At 36.8% G+C, this 21,842-nt stretch overlaps 1 protein-coding gene and 1 pseudogene across 1 annotated transcript in view; one reads left to right on the top strand and one right to left on the bottom strand.

The window, feature by feature from the left end:
- RBM27 (RNA binding motif protein 27) overlaps positions 1 to 21,842 on the bottom strand; it is a 72,706-nt gene that overhangs the window by 37,802 nt on the left and 13,062 nt on the right. The window contains exons 3-9 of the mRNA XM_077773047.1: positions 21,345 to 21,463; positions 17,463 to 17,587; positions 9,768 to 9,859; positions 8,902 to 9,095; positions 7,924 to 8,187; positions 5,773 to 6,060; positions 3,278 to 3,412 (exon numbers count right to left, since the gene is read on the bottom strand). Of these exons, the coding sequence (XP_077629173.1) occupies positions 3,278 to 3,412; positions 5,773 to 6,060; positions 7,924 to 8,187; positions 8,902 to 9,095; positions 9,768 to 9,859; positions 17,463 to 17,587; positions 21,345 to 21,463 (1,217 nt within the window). The remainder of the gene's footprint in view (positions 1 to 3,277; positions 3,413 to 5,772; positions 6,061 to 7,923; positions 8,188 to 8,901; positions 9,096 to 9,767; positions 9,860 to 17,462; positions 17,588 to 21,344; positions 21,464 to 21,842) is intronic.
- On the top strand, positions 465 to 860 carry LOC144239026 (large ribosomal subunit protein eL42-like; annotated as a pseudogene).

The following is a 21,842-nucleotide window of genomic DNA, read 5'->3' as shown; positions in this document are numbered from 1 at the left end:
AAAAATGGGGGGCGCCTGGGTGGCTCAGTTGCTTAAGTGTCCAAGTTCAGCTCAGGTCATGATCTCATGGTTCATGGGTTTGAGTCCTGCATCAAGCTCTGTGCTGACAGCTTGGAGCCTGCAGTGTGCTTCGCAATTTCTGTCTCTCCCCCTCTCTGCCTCTCCCATGCTCACGCTCTCTCTTTCCCTCAAAAATAAACATTAAAAAAAATATTATTTTTAACCAGAAAAATGGGCCTAGGTGGCTCAGTTGGTTAAGAAGTCGATTCTTGATTTTGGCTCAGCTCATGATCTCATAGTTATGAGATCGAGCCCTGCTTCAGGCCCTGTGTTGAGCGTGAAGCCTGCTTAAGATTATCTCCCTCTCTGCCCTTCTCTCCCCCTCACATTCTCTTTCTCTCAAAAAAAAAAAGTCGTTTCCGGCTCGTCCTCTTCCTTTCCATGCCGATAGCCTTCTCACAGCCATGGTGAATGTTCCTAAAACCCGCCAGACTTTCTGCAAGAAGTGTGGCAAGCACCAACCCCACAAAGTGACACAGTACAAGAAAGGCAAAGATTCTCTTTATGCCCAGGGAAAGAGGCGTTATGACAGGAAGCAGAGTGGCTATGGTGGATAAACTAAGCCGATTTTCCGAAAAAAGGCTAAAACTACAAAGAAGATTGTGCTGAGTCTTGAATGTGTTGAGCCCAACTGCAGATCTAAGAGAATGCTGGCCATTAAGAGATGCAAGCATTTTGAACGGGGAGGAGATAAGAAGAGAAAGGGCCAAGTGATCCAGTTCTAAGCTTCGTATTTTGTTACATTATGAAGACAATAAAATCTTGAGGTTATGTTCACTTCATTTGGTTACAGTTGGTCCTTTGAGGGTGAAATAAACTAGTGCCCTCAATAAAATTTCCTTTTTGGGGAAATTTATGCTTGATGGTTTAAAAAAAAAGACTTAAAAATAGAAAAGTGGTGTTCAAGTAAAGTGAGGTTAGATACCTTGTTCAACTTGGCTCTCTAGCATGTAGCATAACACCTGGCACATAGCAGGCATCAGTAAGTATCTGCTCAATTAATGAGCATGATGCTAAGTCACTAAAATAAATGGTAATGGTCACAGTTTTATAAAATAAAATCTGGGTGGAATTTTTACAAAGTTGAGTCACGATGTTAAATTTAACAATATTGAAATAAATGGTAATTGTCAGACTTAAAAAAAGAAAGGATCAAAAACAATTTTTATTGTGAGTCATAACACTAAATTTACCACTAAGAAAATATGCCATCTGCAATAGACTCTAAGATTAATAATCTATTTTTGTACTTTTAAGTCCAAAATCATTAACAAATAATGTTAAGAGCTCAATTGAGGGAAATAAATGATACAGGACTGATAATTGTTGAAGCCAGGCAATAGATACATATGTGGTAGTGCATAATACTATTTTCTTTATTTTTATATTTAAAATATAATAATCAAAAAATAAGAGAAGCAGTAAAACAGATATGCACGGTAAAAAGACAAAATTAGAAGACTATTAGAGGCTAAGATGGGGTTTCTGTTCTGAAGAAGCTCAGTTGAACATAAACTTATTACACATGAAAATAAATCTAACAGTAGGTTTTACACGTCACTAGGTAAGAAATGCTTTTTGGTCTTGTTGGAGTTTACAACAGACCAATGATTTTCCTCATGGAAATAGAAGTTTTGGGGTTTGAAAGAAGAGAGAGAGAGAGCAGATCCCTAGGAATAAAGACAGAAAAAGTTGAGTCAAGACAGGGGCACAGACAAGATGTTAATGGCCTCACCAGAGACGATGTATGTGAGACCACAGTGAAGAGATTACCTATGACAGAAAGAAAAGCTACAGGGAAGGGTTCATCAATAGTTTAGGAGGAAATTGTGGCCACTACAGAGTTCTCATGAGGTACTGTTGTGAATGATTTTCTTAGGAAAACTAGCTTAGCAGCATTATGTGGTGTGACTTAAGGAGCGTAAAACATAATGGGAGTCAAGATGAGTACAGCAATAATCCAAACGTGAGGTGATTCAAGTGTGGATGAGGGCAGAGCCACAGGAGGAATAGAGGGAAAGGGATACTTCAAAGAAAAAGGATTTTTTTTATAAACTAGAGATAAAAAAAAAAAAAAAAGCAATGAGTCAATCATGTCAAGGTTTCAATTCTAGGTGATTAAATAGTTGTTATTTCAGTTTATAAAGAAAGACCAGGATCGTGGAGACAGAGACTTAAAGAGAGGTAATTATGTTTGATTTCAGAAAAATTAAAACTTAAGGAGACAATAATAACTACAATATTATAAAAACTAACCACTATATCTAGCTTACTAGATGCCAGGTACTATTTTAGATGCTTTAGATACATATATTCATTTATTCCTCAAACACTCTTAATGAGGTGAATTATATTATTATTCCCACTTTATAGAAGAGAAAACTAAGATACAAAAAAGTTAAGTAACTTGTCCAAGGTCACAATGACAGAAAGCAATGGAACCAGGATTTAAATCTGGACTTATTAATTACTTTGAATTGTCTCACCATGACATGATAAAGATGAAAAAAGGTTATGATAAACACAACTGGACAAAAGATGAATTTATCCATAAAGTGACACGGCTGTGCAAAAATACCTCTCACAATCTGACATTTTTAACAACTAATTACCTCACTTTTATGTTTTTAGAGAAATATTTTAAAAAGCTTTAAATAAACTAAAAACAACAAAATCACCTAAGAAAAAAGAGAGAATTAGGACTCAAGAACAACATATTATAGTTAAACATAAATGGTATAATGTCCTAGCAACTATTACAGTTTAAATGATTTTTGTTATCTTCACTTCAGCTATGAAGTTAAATAATTATTAGGCATATTTTATCTGACCTTTTGTATATTCTTAGAAGATAAACCTTGTGTTTTGGAAATTCAATCCAAGGAACCATTTTTGAACAAAAGCTTCAAAATAAATTTCCTTTAGAAGAGAATAAAGCTTCAAAAGAAATGTCGTTTAGGAGATATAAATGTTGCTACTTCCTCTACAGCAGAGGAGACTTCTCCAATACAGAAGGCCTTGCCCTTCTCCTCCATGAACACACAAGCTAGTACACAACTAAATAAAGAGCATAACCACATAGTAAACTGCCTTGTGAAAAGAAATATGTTTACATGGCACAGTCCATAAGAAGAGAAATAAACTTTTTTAAAAGAATAACACTGAACTTAAGCTTTTCTACACCCTAGCAATTCTAAGTCAAGCAGTATTTACTTACGTTCTGATACTGTATAAAGGAGGTTCTGGGGTAAAGGAGGAGGTAGTCTTGCTCCCACTGGTGCAAGATTGGGCACTGCACTTGTCCCAGGCTGGTCACGGTTGTTTATCAAGCTTGACTGTGTTATGGGTGGTCCTAAAAATTAAAACAAAGACAAAAAGGTAGAATACTAATGTTTCCTAATAAAAATACAATACCAGTACTAATTTGGATAGTCATTATTAAACTACCTACTTTAGCTTAGAACAGAATTAAGGAATTTGATATACGTAGGCTTCAACACTGTGAGCTGCAAAATTATTTAAGATGACATTTTAGTTCTGGAAAGACAAAACAATGCTAGGGTACAAAAATACAAGACGGTTATCTCTAGGGCATGGGAGTGAAAAATGGCTGAGAAGTAACTTGAACAAACTTTCTGGGATGATGGTAAAGTTCTATAGAACTCAAGTTCTACAACATTATGAGCATGTTTAAATGTACTAAGGGTCTGAAACATAACAGGAAATGCATCAAAAATAATAATGGGATAGGGCGCCTGGGTGGCTCAGTCAGTAAGGCATCCTGACTCTTGATTTTGGCTCAGGTCATGATCTCATGTTATGTGAGATCAAGCCGTGCTTGGGATTTTCTCTTCCTCTCTCTCTGCTCGTCCCCGAAGTGTGCACACTCACGCTTTAATAAACATATAAAAATAATAATGGAAAAGATAGAAAGATATAAGAATATAGTAAAATATTCATCAGAGAACCTAGATGGTGAGTATATGGGTTTTCAGTGTGTAATTCTTTCAACTTTTCAGTCTGCTTAAAATTTTTCATAGCAACATGGAAAAAATGACACTCTTGGATTTCACTATTAAACAGAAATGTTCCCACATATCACATCTTTTATTGTGATAATTTCTATATATAAAGATGTTTTTATATCTGGGGAATAAAATTTCAACTTGAGCTTCACAATTATACTATATGCTTGACAATATTAAATCTATGTATTAAATGTCTCCAAATCTTTATCAACTTTAATGAAATGTGAATACTCTGGTTTCTCTTTAGATCGAATGAAATGTGTTCTTTTTTTATTCCTTTTTTTTTTTAATGTTTATTTTTGAAAGAGAGTGCGCAAGTAGGTGAGGGGCGGGGAGAGAGGGAGACAGAGGATCCAAAGTGGGATCTGTGCTGACAGCAGCAAGCCCAATGCAAGGCTCAAACTCACAAACCATGAGATCATGACCTGAGCTGAAGTTGGACGCTCAAGTGACGGAGTCACCCAGGTGCACCATGAAATGTGTTCTATAAAGAATATTACTGTAGGAAACGTAGGTGATCAGTACATGGGTTCATGATAAACTATTTTTGTTACCTTCCTGTGAGTCTACAGTAATTCCAAAAATAAAAGTTTAAGAAAACTAAAAAGTACAGTTTAATAAACTTAATGGCAATCATTTTTTAAAATAACAATTTGCCATCTCTTAATAATTGTTAATGTCTTCACATAGATATTTTCTTCTATCTTTGCATGCATACATGTGAACTATTCACCACACAGGTTTTTTTAATTACAAAAAAAAACCCCCAAAAACTTAGTCTTGCTTCTGTTCTTCCTAAGCCAGCAACTGTTGAGGATTTTTAAATGATCATTTGAAAAACCTTGGTACTTAAGGCACCTGGTGGCTCAGTCAGTTAAGCATCCCACTTCAGCTCAGGTCATGATCTCACAGTTCTCGGGTTCGAGTCTCACATCGGGCTCTGTGGTGACAGCTCAGAGCCCTGAGCCTGCTTCAGTTTGTGTGTCTCCCTCTCTCTGCCTTTCCCCCACTTGTGCTTCCTTTCTTTCTTAAAATAAATAAACGTTAACATAAATAAATAAAAATAAAAACATTTAAAATAAAAACATTTTGCACTTAATCTTGGTGAATGTGATTAAGAGCATACGGTTCACTAAAAAATAAAGAAAAACAATAAACAGTCCTTATCTGTAAAGAGACTCATACTAAAGTACATACTAGAGAAATGAGAAGACTTTTGGAATTTACAACAGCAAAAATGAGCCAAAAAGCACCCACATGTGCTACGGTGGGGGGCTGGGGGGAGAGGGTAAAGGAAATAAATTAGACAAAAACAGTTGAATGTTGATAATCGCTGAAGTTGGATGATCATACATGTGGTACACATATTATTATTCTACCTCTGTGTATATTTGAAAATTTCCATAAAAGACTTTAAAAAGTATTTTAATATTCTAGAAGAGATTTTCTTTTAAGACTAGGAAATTTCATTAACCAAGAGTGGCATGTTCTTTCTTCTGACATCTTCAAATCACTGGGTTTCTTAGATGTTGTCACCTCACAAGATTTTGACTCCCAAGATTTTTTTAAGGTACCTATTATTAATCTATCTTTCAAAAATTTTAAATCAAGTTAGCTAAGAGATGGGTTCGTCTAAATACAATTCTTTGCTAAAGAAAGAAACAGTCAACAAACATATACTTACTTGGTATGGGAAGCACAACAGAAGGTGGAGGCTGCCCATGTCCCTGGGGAACAGGAAGTCTCATACTATGGCCAGGACCTGGACCTGGACCTGGGCCGGGGCCAGGGCCAGGGCCGGGGCCAGGGCCTGGCATCGGAGGCATTAGCATTCCAGGAGGTGGTGGAGGAGGAAGCCCAGGGGGAGGTGGAGGGAAAGGGATCATGCTTGGCAGAGCAACTTCATCAACAACCAGGGGATCATTTCCATGATCAAACTGACAAAGGTCACCAAGTACACAAAATCCTCTTTCTGTAAGAAGAAAAAAACACTCTTATTATGATCTATTTAGAGTTCAGAAAACAAAACAAGACCCTGAAAAGCCTACCAATCTGATTTACAAAGTATATTTTCTCTGAGGAATTTAAATCCGTCTTAGTGTTATTCTATTAATCATCACATATGCCTAAGGTAGGGCCAGATGTACTCTCTACTTTCTGACACTATGCTTTGTGGAGATAGCAAGTAACAGGGTCCAAAACAGGCTACTAGCCACTATCAGATCAACCCATTTGCCATTAAGTTTTTGTAATAAAAATTCAGACTCAGGGTGCCTGGGTGGCTCAGTCCATAGAGCATGCTACTCTTAATCTTGGGATCATGAGTTTAAGCCCTATGCTGGTATTAGAGATTACTTTAAGGAAATAAAAAGAAAATTAAGATTCAATATAGCAAAGGCAGGGTACAGCAGGTAAGAGACTTAACTAGACAATCTAATTTCAGCTATCTAGTTTCATGGTATTATTCTAAAGTCTACATTCTTGCTATATGTACAGTTTGAAACTTCAGTTTAAAATATTAAAATGGGAAGGGGTGCCTGGCTGACTCAATTGGTGGAGCATGTGACTCTTGATCTCAGGGCTGTAAATTCAAGCCCCACATTTGGTGTAGAAATTACTTACAAAAAAAAAAAAAATAAAGAAAAAGAAAGCATTCCATTTACTATTCACTGCAGCATTATTTATAACAACAAAATGTTAGAAACACCCCAAAAGCACATTAATAACAAGTTAAGTTAAAAATGTTTTTCTACATATAGAATACTAAGAAACCTTAAAAAGGCATTAAGTTCTAATGTATTAATACAAGATAACTGTCAGAAAATACTACTCCACTCGCAAAAAAAATGCAGAAGTATAGTATACTAGCATTTATGTATAACAGAAAACAGGAGAGAATGTACATATTGTTTATGTACACATATTCAGACTATGTCTGGAAAGATAAACAAGAAATTAATAGCATTAGGGGTGCAAGGGTGGCTCGGTTGGTTAAGCACCTCTTAATTTCAGCTCAGGTTATGATCTCAGTTTGTGCCTGCTTGGAATTCTCTCTCTTCCTTTCTCTCTGGCCCTCCCCTGCCTATACACGCTCTCTCTCTCACAAAATAAGTAAACTTAAAGATAAACAAATAAACATTAAATTTGCCTTGGGAATGAGATCTCTGTGGCTGGGAGACCAGGGTGAGAATGAGATAATGCTTGAATAATTATTTGATTGTATTTCCTACTTAAAAATAAATAAAATGTAAACATATATATTCTCTGTTAACAGAAAATATGTTATAATGTCTGTGATTTGCTTCAAGTGGATTTCCTGGTCCAGAAGGAGCAGGAGAAAAACAAAGATGAAAACAAAACTGCCCAGGAGCTCCTAATTGCTGATGCAAGATCACGGATACACTAGGGTTAATTACATTGTTTTGTCAACTTTTATTAATATTTAAATATTTCCGTAATAAAAACTTAAAATACACCTAGATTCATTCAAATGGGAACTCGGCAAATTAAACTTTTAAGTAGGTTATAATGCTTAACAAATTCCCAGCACCAAACACTACACAAAAGATTACAATTCCTAGTGCCTACCAAATTCTGTGGTCTACCCTTACTGTCTGAAGTAACAAGAACAAAAAAAACCCAAATGGATGAAATTTGAAGACTCTCTTAACCAGAGTCAAACTATTAAATCCAAAAAGCAAATAAGCATATACCAAAGAAGATTTTCCTCCTCATTTATCCCTTTTGACAAAATCTAGGCTAAAATGCAAAGGTCTACAATATTCACATTTGCTTTACTAGTACTTTTGGGTACAATCTAAAGGAGAATCTTTACCATCATAATCTCTGCATCGCCTCTTTGGTGGTGGGTTTCGACCAAAAGAATTGGAAGAGCTATGATTGTTATAGTAATTAGACCAACTCTCCGTTGTGTTTTCAGAGTGGTGCGCAGGTGCGATCACAGTAACAGTGCTGGGAATAGACTGTGCCCCAGAGGAGTACTGCTCAGAAGAGCTTGGAGGTGGTGCAGACACAGGCACATAGGAACTCTCCAAGTCGTTCCTTTCACTCTTGAACTTTGATCTTTCCCTGTGCTCTGCTTTAGAGACAAAATAAAAACAAGAAACAACTGAGATTAGACATTTATGTTCCTAACCTACGTTTCTTTTCTCTCACGATAGGGAAGGAGAGAATACTGCAGTAGGCTTGCTGAGCTTTCCATATTTCAAAGTGCTCTTATTATTCATCTATCCTAACAGCAGGAAGGTCAACAACATGATGAATCTTGACCAAGAGCTTGTATAAAATAATCTTTTACAACGTCCACTGATAGTTAATAAGAAAGCTATCTAAGAACTGACTTCCAAATTGAAATCCCGGTTGTCAGTGGTTGCGATCCCACTTACCTACATACACTTTATTTTTAATTTTATACACTCTAGGCAATCTTAACACAAATTCATTCTTTTTAGTGAGAGAGTGGGGGAAGAAGCAGGTAATCCTCTTCCTCCAATGACAGCTTTGTTGATTAAATGACATTAGTTTCAATTATACAATATAACGGTAAGACTAGACATGTACCATGATATACTTATGAACAGCTTCTTTTTAGTCAAACTCCTTCGAGTCCTTTGAGAACAGAACCCTGTCTTTGTAACAAAATCAGTATTGGGTTTTTTGAAACAATTCTAGGTTTTACAGTGCTAACGGTGCATGGTAAAGGTACATATGCCTTTAAGGGAAGTTCTGGTACTGTTATGACAGAGGAAGATAAGCAACACAGCGTTTTTAGAGGGAAGCCTCATCTACTCACCAACATTCCTACTTGGATCCCGGTCTTTGCTGCGCCCCCGACTTCGGCTCCGGCTTCGACTCAGGCCCCGGCTCTTACTCCGGCTCTTACTCCTGCCTCTTCTCCAGTCGTACTTCTCACGGTACAATTCATTCCGCTCATAGTAGCGGTCATAGTCTCTCCACTTGCCATCTTCCCTTTTTTTCTCACGTGTCCTATAATACACGGATATAAAAGCCATACGTACACTATAGAAACGAAGTATGCAAACGAATCACGAGTATGAAATTCCCTCCTTGATTCAGCAAAACTCATAATGTCTATGCTTTTTCAGAAAGCCATAGAACCACAGCGTAACTCCTCTGATCCATTATATAAAAAGAAAAAACATTCTCTCAAGCACACTGGGGTGGGGAGAAATGAAAAAAAGAGGTTAATCCAAAGTATGGGGAGGGGTAGGGGAAAAAAAGAAATTTAAAAGTAGGAAAGAAAAAAGGCTGAAACCAAGTTTTCCTAAACAAGACTAATTTCTGGATGGCAGGCTGATGATTCAACATACAAACTGAACTATCTGCAATATAAAATACTATGGATGATTTTAATAGTGAGCACCCCTAACCAAATGGAACATTTCACTAATATCCTCTAAGGAGACTACTCCCACCTCTGTGCTCCTGGGGAAAGCACATAATGATGACTGTTTATAAAATGAAGAGAAAGTATGACAAAGACAAAAAACAGAATGGAAGGAAGGTAACATTCTCTTTCTTTAATCAGTTTAGAGAGAGAGATGGGTCAGTACTTATGTTAAAAATCCCATTAATGCCCTCACAAGGAAACTAAGAAGTGAATTAGGAGTGTCTTCTTAATTAAATATAAACACAAACCTCCGTTCACTAGATTCTGAACGAGTCTTCTGGGGACTAGGATACTTCTTTTTTCTGCCATCTCGTTCTTCCTCTGCTGGCTCCTGAAATACCTACATGAAAGCATTCATTAGAAGGAAGATCAGTCCTCTTACCAATTACGAAACACATCCACGTGATAATCTTCCTAGTGCAAAAGGGGACACAAATACACTGAAACAGTGAAGTCAAGAGGCACCTGGTCAGTTGAGCGTCCAACTCTTGGTTTCAGCTGTGGCCATGATATCATGGTTTAAGTCCTCCATCAGCATGGAGACTTCCTGGGATTCTCTACCTTTCTCTCTCTCTTCCCCTCCCCTGCCTGCTCTCTCATGCTCTCTCTCAAAATAAACAAATAAACTTGAAATGAAGGAAGGAAGGAAGGGAAGGAAGGAAGAAAGAAGTCAAATCACATCCAAAAAAATCAGGCAGCAGGGGGCAGTAAACAAGATGCTGAAATTACTTTAACAGTAATACACTAATTTTTAAATGTTAATTTAAGAGGCACCTGGCTGGTTCAGTCAGTTAAGCGTCGGACTTCACCTCAGATTGTGATCTCACGGTTTGTGGGTTCAAGCCCTGCATCGGGTTCTGTGCTGATAGCTCAGAGCCTGGAGCCTGCTTCAGATTCTGTGTCTCCCTCTCTCTATGCCCCTCTTCCACTCATGCTCTGTCTCTCTCTGTCTCAAAATTAAATAAATCCCCCCCAAAAAATTTTTTAATAAATGTTAATTTAAGGTGGAGAACAGAAGTGCAGGAGGAAAACAGCAATTAATCCCTCACAATGAAAGAGTAAGTCTGTATTTCTAAGTATCATAGGTAAAATGGTTCCTGTTTTCCTAATTATAAAATATACTCATAATTTAAAGACTAGATTTATTTCATAGAAAAGGTTTAAAGAAAAAATGGTAAAATAAACAAGTGTCATAAAACTACACATTTCATGAGGTGTATAGGAAAATGGTACTGGAACTAATGGAAATATTATCTGCTTTTATTTTTTTATTTTTATTTTTTAATGTTTATATTTGAGCAGGAGAGAGACAGAGCACAAGCAGAGGTGGGGCAGAGAGAGAGGGAGACACAGAATCTGAAGCAGGCTTCAGAGTCTAAGCTGTCAGAACACAGCCCAGTGTGCAGCTCGAACCCACACGCTCTGAGATCATGACCCGAACCAATGTCAGGCCCTTAAATGACTGAGCCATCCAGGTGCCCCAAGAAATGCTGTCTTCTTTTTAAAGCATAACAGTTAAGAGTGACCAGAAATAACTTGTGATTTTATTTTTTTAATGTTAATCTCAAAATAAATAGCCTTTACCATAGAAAGGTGAAATAAAGTCATTTGCAAGAGCTAAACAAATCCATCTAACAGAGAAACTCACTTAACAAACAGGAGGTCAGTGAATGGAACAGATGATAACAATTTAGTAAAACTCAGGCAACATAAAATGGTAGCCACAATATGGCAACCATATAGCGCTGGCTAAAATATTATACATTTATTAAGACTATATTTAAAAACCATTCCTATTTAAAGGAAATACGGAGTACATATTACTCCCCTGGGATGCAATCAGCAAATCCATACAGCAAAAAAACTATAGAGCAAAAGACTGAGTTCTTTCAATAAAATAAAATTTATGGAGAAAAAATGGGGGAGGAAAAGAAAAATGAGAGATACAGGTAGGTATAAAGGGCGGATTTAAAAATTAAAAGAAACTTAAAAGACATCAACTTGGGAGATCTTTTTTCCTTTCTGTATTTTGCAACAATTTTCTTGATGGACATGCATTAATTCCTAATGGAAAAAAAATATTATTAAAGAGTTAAAAGACCCAAGAGAAATAAAAACATAAGGCCACCCAAAATCCTGGACATGAATGTTCACAGTAATATTATTCATAACAACAAAAAAGCATTAATCACTTGTCTATCAAGCCAAATTCCATCAACTGTTAAAGAAAAGGTGGTATTTCCATAAAATGGAATATTGTTCAACCATAACAAATGAATACGTGATACAACCTAGATGAACCTTGAAAGCACCAGGCTAAATGAAAGCTAGTCACAAAAGACTACAAATTATATAATTCTGTTTATATGAAATATTGAGAATAGGCAAATAGAGAAATAATGTAGATTGGTGGCTACCTGAGAGAGGGATAGGGGTTGGGAAAGAACAGTTGGAGGGTGAGAGATTAATGAGTACAGGATTTCTTTTTCAGATAATGAAAAAGATTTAAAATGGAACATAGTGATGGCTGCACAATTCTGAATACAATTAAACCATCACATTTGTACACTGTGAATAGGAAAATTGTATGGTAGGGGAGTTGTATTTCAATAAAGCTATTTTTAAAAAGTCAGAGAGCAACACAATATAGATAAATCTCACATAATGAACTAATGGGAAGGGTGCCTGGGTGGCTCAGTTGGTTGGGCAGCCAACATCAACTTTGGCTCAGGTCATGATCTTGTAGTTCCTAAGTTCGAGCCCCGCATTGGGCTCTGTGCTTTTAGCACAGAGCCCAGAGCCTGCTTTGGATTCCGTGTCTCCTTCTCTCTCTCTTTCCCTCCCCAACTTGTAAATGACCACTTTGGAGTGCCTGGGTGGCTTAGTCGGTTAAGCGTCCGACTTTCGCTTAGGTCATGATCTCACGGTTCGTGGGTTCGAGCTCCGCGTCGGGCTCTGTGCTGACTGCCAGCTCAGAGCCTGGAGCCTGTTTCAGTCTGTGACTCCCTCTCTCTCTGACCCTCCCCTGCTCACGCTGTCTCTCTCTCTCTCTCCTAGAAATAAATAAAACATTTAAAAAATAAAAAATAAAACAAATAAAAATAAATGACCATTTAAAAAATAATAATGAGTTAATGGAGTTATATGGCTAGCTCAGTTGGTAGAACATCCAACTCTTGATCTTGGGGTTGTAAGTTCAAGCCTNCAAAGTTATTGCTAAAAAAAAAAGGAAAAAAGGAAGGCAAAAAATTATGATTCCTTTTACAAAAAGTGGAAAAAAGAGGAGTACATGGTGTTAAAACAAAGAGTACTAGTTACTCTGGAGAGAGGGAAGTGAGAGGGAATAAGGAAGAATGAGTTGTTTTTAAAAAAAGAAAGTTCAACCCATCTGATTATTTAGATCTCAATTCAAACAAATAGGGAAAAATGGACATTTATGAACAATTATAAATTTAAATACGACTAGGCATCTGTGAATATTAAGGAGCTACTGATATTTTTATAAGATAAAATATTTCTAAATATTACTTTCAAAATAATATCTTTTCAAGATGCAATGAGTAATTAGAGATAAAATTATATATCTGGGATTGTTTAAAATTAAGAGGATGAAAAGTGGCTGAAGAACAGTAGAAGGTATCTGCTCATGGATCTGTAATCACTGAAGTCGAATGATGGGTACATGGAGGCTCGTTTTATTATTCTGGCTTCTTTCAAACACTTCCATAATAAAAACTTGTTAGAAGTTTAAAAAAAATCTTCATTCTTTACTATTTTAAGTATATTTTCTATAACTTCCTGGTGGTAAGGATAGATTTTTTCCACAATTAGTTCTAACTTAATCTAAAATGACATTTGATATTATATTGCCTTATATATTCTTGAATTCATACTATATATGAAGACTTCAGGACACCTGAGTGGCTTAGTTGGAAGAGCATGCAACCCTTGATCTCCGGGTTGTGAGTTTGAGCCCCATGATGGGTGCAGAGATTAATACAAAATAAATAAACATAAAACTTCATAAACCAAAACCTCTTACCTACTTCGATCTTACTATTTTTTGTTTGTTTATTTGCTTTGATAGAGAGAAAATGAGCCAACAGGGGAGGTGNCAACCCTTGATCTCCGGGTTGTGAGTTTGAGCCCCATGATGGGTGCAGAGATTAATACAAAATAAATAAACATAAAACTTCATAAACCAAAACCTCTTACCTACTTCGATCTTACTATTCTTTTTTGTTTGTTTATTTGCTTTCATAGAGAGAAAATGAGCCAACAGGGGAGGTTCAGAGAGGAGAATAAGAGAATCCCAAGCACCGACAGCACAGAGCCAGATACAGGGCTCAGACCCACAAACTGTGAGATCATGACTGGAGCTGAAACCAAGAGTCAGCCACTCAGGTGCCCCCATCTTAGTATTCTAAGAATATGAAAGGTAGATTTCTTTATAGAATTGTATTATGACCAGGCAAGGTAATTTTTTTCAGTTTTTCTTCTACAGTGTCCACCTGACTTCAATGTTTCTACTTCACATCCTAGATTAGAAGTCTGATCATTACATATTTAAGAAGTTTCAATTATTATCTTGGTCTATCATGGCTACACAAGTCTGAGAGTCTCCATTCCATTGGGCTATTTTTGATATAAAAGTATACTAAATAGGTATTTGAATTAGGCAGGACTGGCTGTGGGCTGATGGTTGTTGGGGCTGAGTGACGAATACATAAGAATTCATTATACTACTGTCTGCTTTTGATGTATGTTGAAAAATCTCTGCAATAATATTTTTAAAAATTAAAATGAAATAAGAATGTTTTCAGACAAACCAAAGGAGGGAAAAACTCTGCTACAGGTTCTCATATTTGTAGTCATAAATCAAAATCTAAGAAAAACTGCCTTCTAATAATTCAGATAAATCATGGTATAGTGCAAATAAGGAATATAATACCAAAGATGGATGATTCTTTTGCTCACTCAAGAACTCAGACAGGGTAGGGGCGCCTGGGTGGCTCAGTCGGTTGGGCATCCAACTTCGGCTCAGGTCACGATCTCATGGTTCGTGGGTTCGAGCCCCGCGTCGGGCTCTGTGATGACAGCTACCTCAGAGCCTGGAGCCTGTTTCCGATTCTGTGTCTCCCTCTCTCTCTGACCCTCCCTTACTCATGCTGTCTCTCTCTCTCAGAAATAAATAAAACATTAAAAAAAATTTTTTTAAAAAGCTCAGGGTAAAAGGGTTTAATTAACAGCCAATTATAGCTGCAGCAAATTTACAAATAACTGTCCAACTACGGATAAAATATACTGTGCGTGGCGTATAGCCACGGGTTTTTCCTGCAGCAGAATGAGTTGTGTCATGATCCAAATTCTCACCTGCTTCCCCATGTGAACAGTAATCTAACTGTGAAACAACTGATGGCACAATATAACTAACATTTAAGGAAAAAAGTTAAAATGGCTAGTCCTCAGATGAATTGCAACTCTCTACACTGCTCAGGGCCACTGTATCAACCTAACACAGAGCAGAAGAACGGCCAATTAGCCAAAGGTATGTGCTTCCTCAAACCCCTTTCTTTCCACATTATGTAGCAGAATTACTAGAAGCTACTTTACTTATATGCTATCACATAAGCTGTTATTTATATCAGTGATGACAATTGCGTTGTGTATAAAATCTTAGAATACAAGAGAAATACACATGGTGTACTTGGAATATTTATACACAGGAGCTGATATCCATCTTTCACATTTTTCAAAATTAGGATTTACTATGATACAAAATGAAACAATGCAACAATTTGTTTCTTTTTAACTGCCTTTTAAAAACTCAAAATAATGCAATTTTTCACTTATGTTTAAACCCGCTATCCTTCAAACAGATACTTCTAGTCCACTGAACCTCACAGAGTGTAGAAAGGATACATCGTGCAAAAATTTTAACTTATTTTAAAAGATTTAATCTGTACACATAGACCAAAAATTACACACTATCAAGTACAGTAGAAAAGTTTCTTTCTACTTCCATTACTTGAAGTAACATACTCAGAGCCTCTTCTATTTTAAAAAGATTTTATAAAACAATTATACAGCATGAGCCCAAAACAAAAATGCAACAGTGCTTTCAAATTATCTTAAGTATAGTCACATTGTTTTCTTTTTTAAAAAGTGTATTTACTTTCTGAGAGAGAGAGAGAGAGAGAGAAGAGAGACTGTGTGCACACACACACACAAGAGCAGGGGAGGGGTAGAGAGAATCCAAGCAGGCTCCACATAGTCAGCACAAAGCCTAATGTGGGGCTCACACCCACAAACGTGAGATCATGACCTGAGCCAAAGTCAAGAGCTGGATGGATGTTCAACCAACTGAGCCACCCAGGTGCCCCTTGTTTTCTTTTAACTGATGAATCAATTCAATCACCCTAGCATTTAAAAATGGAGTAGAAATGACAACTAAATGTAATACATGATTCTTAGATTGAATCATGTACTAAAAGAGAAAAATAAAGCTGTAAAAAAAAAAAAAGGAACATTGGAAAAAAAAGGGGTTGGGGGTACATTGTTGGGACAATTGAGAAAACTGAAATACAAACACAACGGGGTGCCTTGGTGGCTCAGTCGGTTGAGTGTCTGACTTCGGCTGAGGTCATGATCTCATGATTCGTGGGTTCGAGCCCCACATTGGGCTCTGTGCTGACATCCAGCTCAGAGCCTGGAGCCTGCTGTGATTCTGTGTCTCCCTCTCTCTCTCTGACCCTCCCCTACTCATGCTCTCTCAGAAATAAATAAAACATTAAAAAAAAGAAAAAAAGAAATACTAACACATGAAAGTATTTGACAAAATTAAATTTACTGAAACTGATAATGATGAACATCCTCATTTTTTAATAATTTTTTAACATTTATTCATTTTTGAGAGTGAGAGAGGCAGACGGTGAGTGGGGGAGGACCAGAGAGAGTGGGAGACACAGAATCTGAAGCAGGCTCCAGGCTCTGAGCTCTCAGCACAGTCTGACGCGATGCTCAAATTCACGGACTGTGAGATCATGACCTGAGCTGAAGTCCGATGCTTAATCCACTGAGCCACCCANAAATCATAATGTATCTAACTTACTCCTAGAGTCAGAGCATGGAAGTTCTGGGAGTGGATATATACAGAAAGCAAATGGAGCAGATCTTCCCCATGTGGTATATGGATGTTTCAGGTACTATTCTTATAATTTTTATGTATCTAAACAACAATCATTTACCTCATGTGAAAATGAAGCAAGTAATTTATTTAAAAGCTATAATTTTAACTCTGTAGCCTGATTTTAGAACCCACATTCTTATAATTCTGTGTTGTCTATACATAAAAAGAATCACAAATGGGGGCACCTAGCTGGCTCATTCGGCAGAACAAGTGACTCTTAATCTCAGGGTTGTGNAGATCATGACCTAAGCAAAAGTCGGACGCTCAACCGACTAAGCCACCCAGGCGCCCCTATCATGCTTTTTAAACCCCAACATTATAAAAACGTTCTGTTTCTCTTTCATGTGTTAACAATGATATTTATAACTACATTAACTATAAAAAGACCATTCTATGGTCAAAAAAGAGAAAATTGTTGACTAGAATATGAAAACATGTCACTTCATGGTTTCTCTAGAGCTTTCATCAATATTTTACTTTTAGTCAAACCTCTAAATGTAACCAAGTTTTCTTTTTCTAAAGTCACTGAATAAGATTTCTCTGAATTTCTCAATATTCCTAAAATATTTCTTGGAACACTAAATAACATTTCCAGTTCAAAAACTAAGAAGCCTGATAAAGAATCTATAACATGCCAAACGAAGAAACTTTAATCAAGAGATAATTATTCTTAAAGAGGTCAACTTCAAACTAAGAATGATACTAGTAATAGGATCTAAGAAGCCCCCAGAAGCAAAGGAAAACTTTGCATTACCTCTTCTTTAATTTCTTCTTTTTCTTGGACTGGTGGTTTTGGCTCAGGCTTAACCGGTTCCAACGGTGGAAGGTAGTTCTTAGTATAGAGGCTTTCAAACAGTTTATCCACAAAACCTGAAGTTTCTAAGGAGAAGAAACAGTATTTAAATATTGTACAAACAATAACAAAGACTGAGAACACACTCCTCAGCAAAGCTGAGGAAAACAGAACACCTTCCACATTGGTGGCGGAACCCAAATTGAGTCTACCTTTATGGGGGAGAATCCATGGCTGGATTTTTAAATCCCTTGTACATTCCTGCTCATGTACAAAATGATGTATATGTAAGAATGAGTTTGAAACAGTAAAATACGGGGAAAAGAACAATTTTCCATGAATAAGAGACTAGTTAAATAAAGTATGTCACAACCATACAACAGAATACACAGAGCTCTAAAGAGAATGAATATGGATAACATCACATCTCAAAGACACAAACTAAATATTTGTATCTATTATATTTGCATTAAAAAACTTTGAAAGGAAACAAAAAATGACAAAGTTGTGTGCTGGAGGTGGGAAAGGAGCAGATGAAAAACAAGTGAGACAGACTTTTCACGATATTTTTCACAATATATACCTTTATATTGTTGGATTAAATGCACTGTCTATTCAAAATTTAATTATAAACGTTTTAAAATCACTTAAAAAAATAAAGTTTGGTGTGAGAATGATATGAAAATATCTTTTTATCTTTTACTTATAAGCTACTGTATTTTGTAACTTTTTCAAATTAATTAAATGGGGGAAAACAAATGAATTTATTAAAAACTACAGGGCATATTAAAAATATAGCACAGAGTCTGCTTACACTGCATTATACATTTTATGTATATAGCTATATCTAAATGTAAAATTAATTTTTCTTCAGAAAAGTATGTTTCCAAAAAGCTTTATGATATTAATTTATGTAGTAAGCATTCTCTGTGATTATCACACTGTTAGGCGTTAACTGTTACACATAACTTTAAAACAATAAATTGCTCAGACTCTTCAAAAACCTTTACGATCAGACTTCCTATGCCTTTGTATTTCTAAAACATATTTTAAAACACGTATTACTTTTGTAATTTAAAAGACCTATAACCAAGGGCGCCTGGGTGGCTCACCTGGTTAAGCGTCCAACTCTTGATTTTGGTTCAGGTCATGATCCAGAAGCCACTAGTCACGTGTAGGTGTTTAAATTAATTTAAGCGGCACCTGGGTGGCTCAGTTGGTTAAGCATCCGACTTCGGTTCAGTTCATGATCTCCCATTCCGTGGGTTCAAGCCCCACGTCGGGCTCTGTGCTGACAGCTAGTTCAGAGCCCAGAGCCTGCTTTGGATTCTGTATCTCCCTCTCTCTCTGACCCTCCCCTGCTCACGCTGTCTCTCTCTCTCTCAGAAATAAAACATTAAAAAAAAATTTTTTTAACATATAATCGCTCAAGTGTTCTCTTAAAAAAAATAATTTAAATCTAAAACTCAGTTCCTGGGGTGCTGGGATAGCTCTGTCAGTTAAGCCTCGGACTTGGGCTTAGGTGATGTTCTCGTGGTTTGTGAGTTCGAGCCCTGCATCAGGCTCTGTGCTAACAGCTAAGAGCCTGGAGCCTGTTTTTCAGATTCTGTGTCTCCCTCCCTCTGCCTCTCCCAGGCTCACACTCTGTCTCTCTCCCTCTCTCTTTCAAAAGTAAATAAACATTAATAAATAAATAAAAATCAGTTCCTAAGTCACATTAGCTACATATCAAGTGCTCAAAAGCTGCAAGTAGCTACTGAATTGGAAAGGGAAGATACATATCATATTCATCAGTGTATAAAGTTCTGCTAGACAGTGTTAGCCTACAAAGACATATAAGAAGGTAACTGACTGGCAAATGTATGGCTGTTCATTTTCTTCTCTTTTTAAAAATGTTTTATAGGGGCGCCTGGGTGGCTCAGTTGTTTGGGCATCCAACTCTTGATGGAGTTGTTAGATCAGGTCATGATCTAACAGTTTGTGGTCTCAAGCCTCACCTCATCTCTGCACTAATATCACGGAGCCTGCTTGGGATTCTCTCTCTTCCTCTCTCTCTCTGCACCTCCCCAGCTCACATGCATGATCTCTCTCTTTCTCTCTCTCTCTCTCAAGATAAACAAACTTTAAAAAAAAATGTTTTTAAGGGCACCCAGTGGGTGCTTTCTCTCTCAAAACTAAAAATGTTAATAAAATGTTCTTATAATTCTTCCTCATATGTATTGTCTTTTATAAAAAAGTTACTAAAAACTTTAAAGCTTTTACAACAAATTCTTAAATGTATATTTAAACATATATTTTCCTCTCACCCAAATGTCTTCACTAGATTTTATTTATTTACTATTCTCATGGCTCAGTATTTCACATGACTCATCCAGTCTCATCACATGTAAACAAAGTAATATAAATCAATACGTTTAGAAAACACTCCTTTAAAATAAAAAGAAAAAAATACTCATCTGGACTGGGGAGAAATTCTAGTATTATGTTTTCTTGTGTAAAAAAAAAAAAAGCCTTAAAATCCACCAAAAAATATGTAATCCTGTCTTTTCAAGTGAGAAGCCATAGCCTTTCCTTCTCAACAGATATTTCAGTTAAAGGGTATCTTCTCACAGCAATAGCTAGATCAAACAATAAGTGTGCATTATCCACACTGCTTTCATCCATCCAACAATATTTCTTGAGTACCTACTAAGTGCCAAGCATTATAGGTTCCATGTCACCACTCTTAACAAAGGGAAAGACAAAAAGTAGGGGGAGGGGAAGAGACAAACACATATACATGCAAATAAACATATAACACAACAAAAAGCGACAAGTACCATGAGAAACAAAATGAAGTGAGGTTGGGAAAAAGAGAGGACCATTAGGGGCATGAATTATAATATACTATACATAGAACACTCACGGGAAACTACTTGCAGTAGATAACATTTGAGAAGAGACCAAAAACAATAGAGAAGAAACCGTTTCAAGCAAGAGTAAAACAAGTTCAAAAGCCCTGACTTGGGAACATGTTTGCCATGCTGAAAAAAAGGCAAGGGGGTCAAGGTGACTGGAATGTGGTAGCTGAGGTGTGAGAATCAGCAGGGAGCCCTCCAGGAAGCTATGCAGGTCATGGAAAGGACTCTGGGAAGATGGGAAGTTGGAGGCACAACGTGAAGAGGATCATGTCCATCTCTTCCTGGACAGCAAAAAGCTCCAGTCAAAAGGGGAAAAAACAGCTTCACTATCCTAATAAATACTAAGCATAAATAGCTTCATTATCTTTAAACTGTTATCCCCAACCATCAACTAGATTCTGCCACAAGCCAAAGAGGACCCATTCACCCAAAAAGCAACTGCTTCAATACAGGAAAGAAGCAAAGAAAAATGAGCAAATCAGAGAANTGGAAACTAATTTGACAATAAACTATTTGAAAAAAAAAAGAAGCAAAGAAAGAGGGTAAAAAGTTCTTCTAAAATACATGATAAATAATTAAGGGGAATCAATATATTTAGATGTTTAAAGGGCGCTGACTGATATCTTTCCTTCCAAGCTTTTTTTTTTTTTATGTTTTATTTATTTCTGAGAGAGAGAGAGGCAGTGTGAGCAGGGGAGGGTCAGAGAGAGGGAGACAAAGAATCCAAAGCAGGCTCCAGACTCTGAGCTAGCTGTCAGCACAGAGCCCGACGTGGGGCTCGAATCCACAAACCGTGAGATCGTGACCTGAGCTGAAGTCGGACGCTTAGCCAACTGAGCCACCCAGGCGCCCACTTTCCTTCCAAGCTTTTATCTCCAAGATTTTACCAGAAAGTTTTAAATTTAAATTCATAAATATGTGGCTCAAAGGCCATAATAATTACCTTTTTGTAAAAACACGTCAAGTTGATCAGCACAAAAGGCTTTCAATTCTTTCTCAGGTTTGTCCTTCTTGACCAGTGCTACAACATAGTTGGCTAAGGCTGAAGGGTCAGCATCACATCTAGTTGGACAGAGAGAAAACAAAAATTTTTTAACTTTTTTTTAAAAGCAGCAATGTCATTAATGAATTCACCCCTATTTTGGAAACCTAAACGACAACAACTTTATCTGAAACAAAGTGATGACAAATAAATAAATGCATAAACAAATAAATAAGTAGAGTGACTGCAAACAAAGATGATTTTTATAACAAAAGCATACACAGAGTACAAGCAAGATTTTCCTTTTCTGCCTATTTTTATAAAATTGTTGGTCTATTTTCAATGTTCTAAATATACCCAAAATTTTGGACCAAATATACACTGATTAGCATCTCTCAGTGTTAACAGGGAAGGGGTGGCAATCTACCCCTGAGTTGCAGGGCTGTAGAAGCACTGGTT

The sequence above is a fragment of the Crocuta crocuta genome, unplaced genomic scaffold (genome assembly GCF_008692635.1).
Source record: "Crocuta crocuta isolate KB4526 unplaced genomic scaffold, BGI_CrCroc_1.0 scaffold107, whole genome shotgun sequence".
Taxonomy (NCBI): Eukaryota; Metazoa; Chordata; class Mammalia; order Carnivora; family Hyaenidae; genus Crocuta; species Crocuta crocuta.
This window is presented reverse-complemented; position numbering and strand designations above follow the sequence as displayed.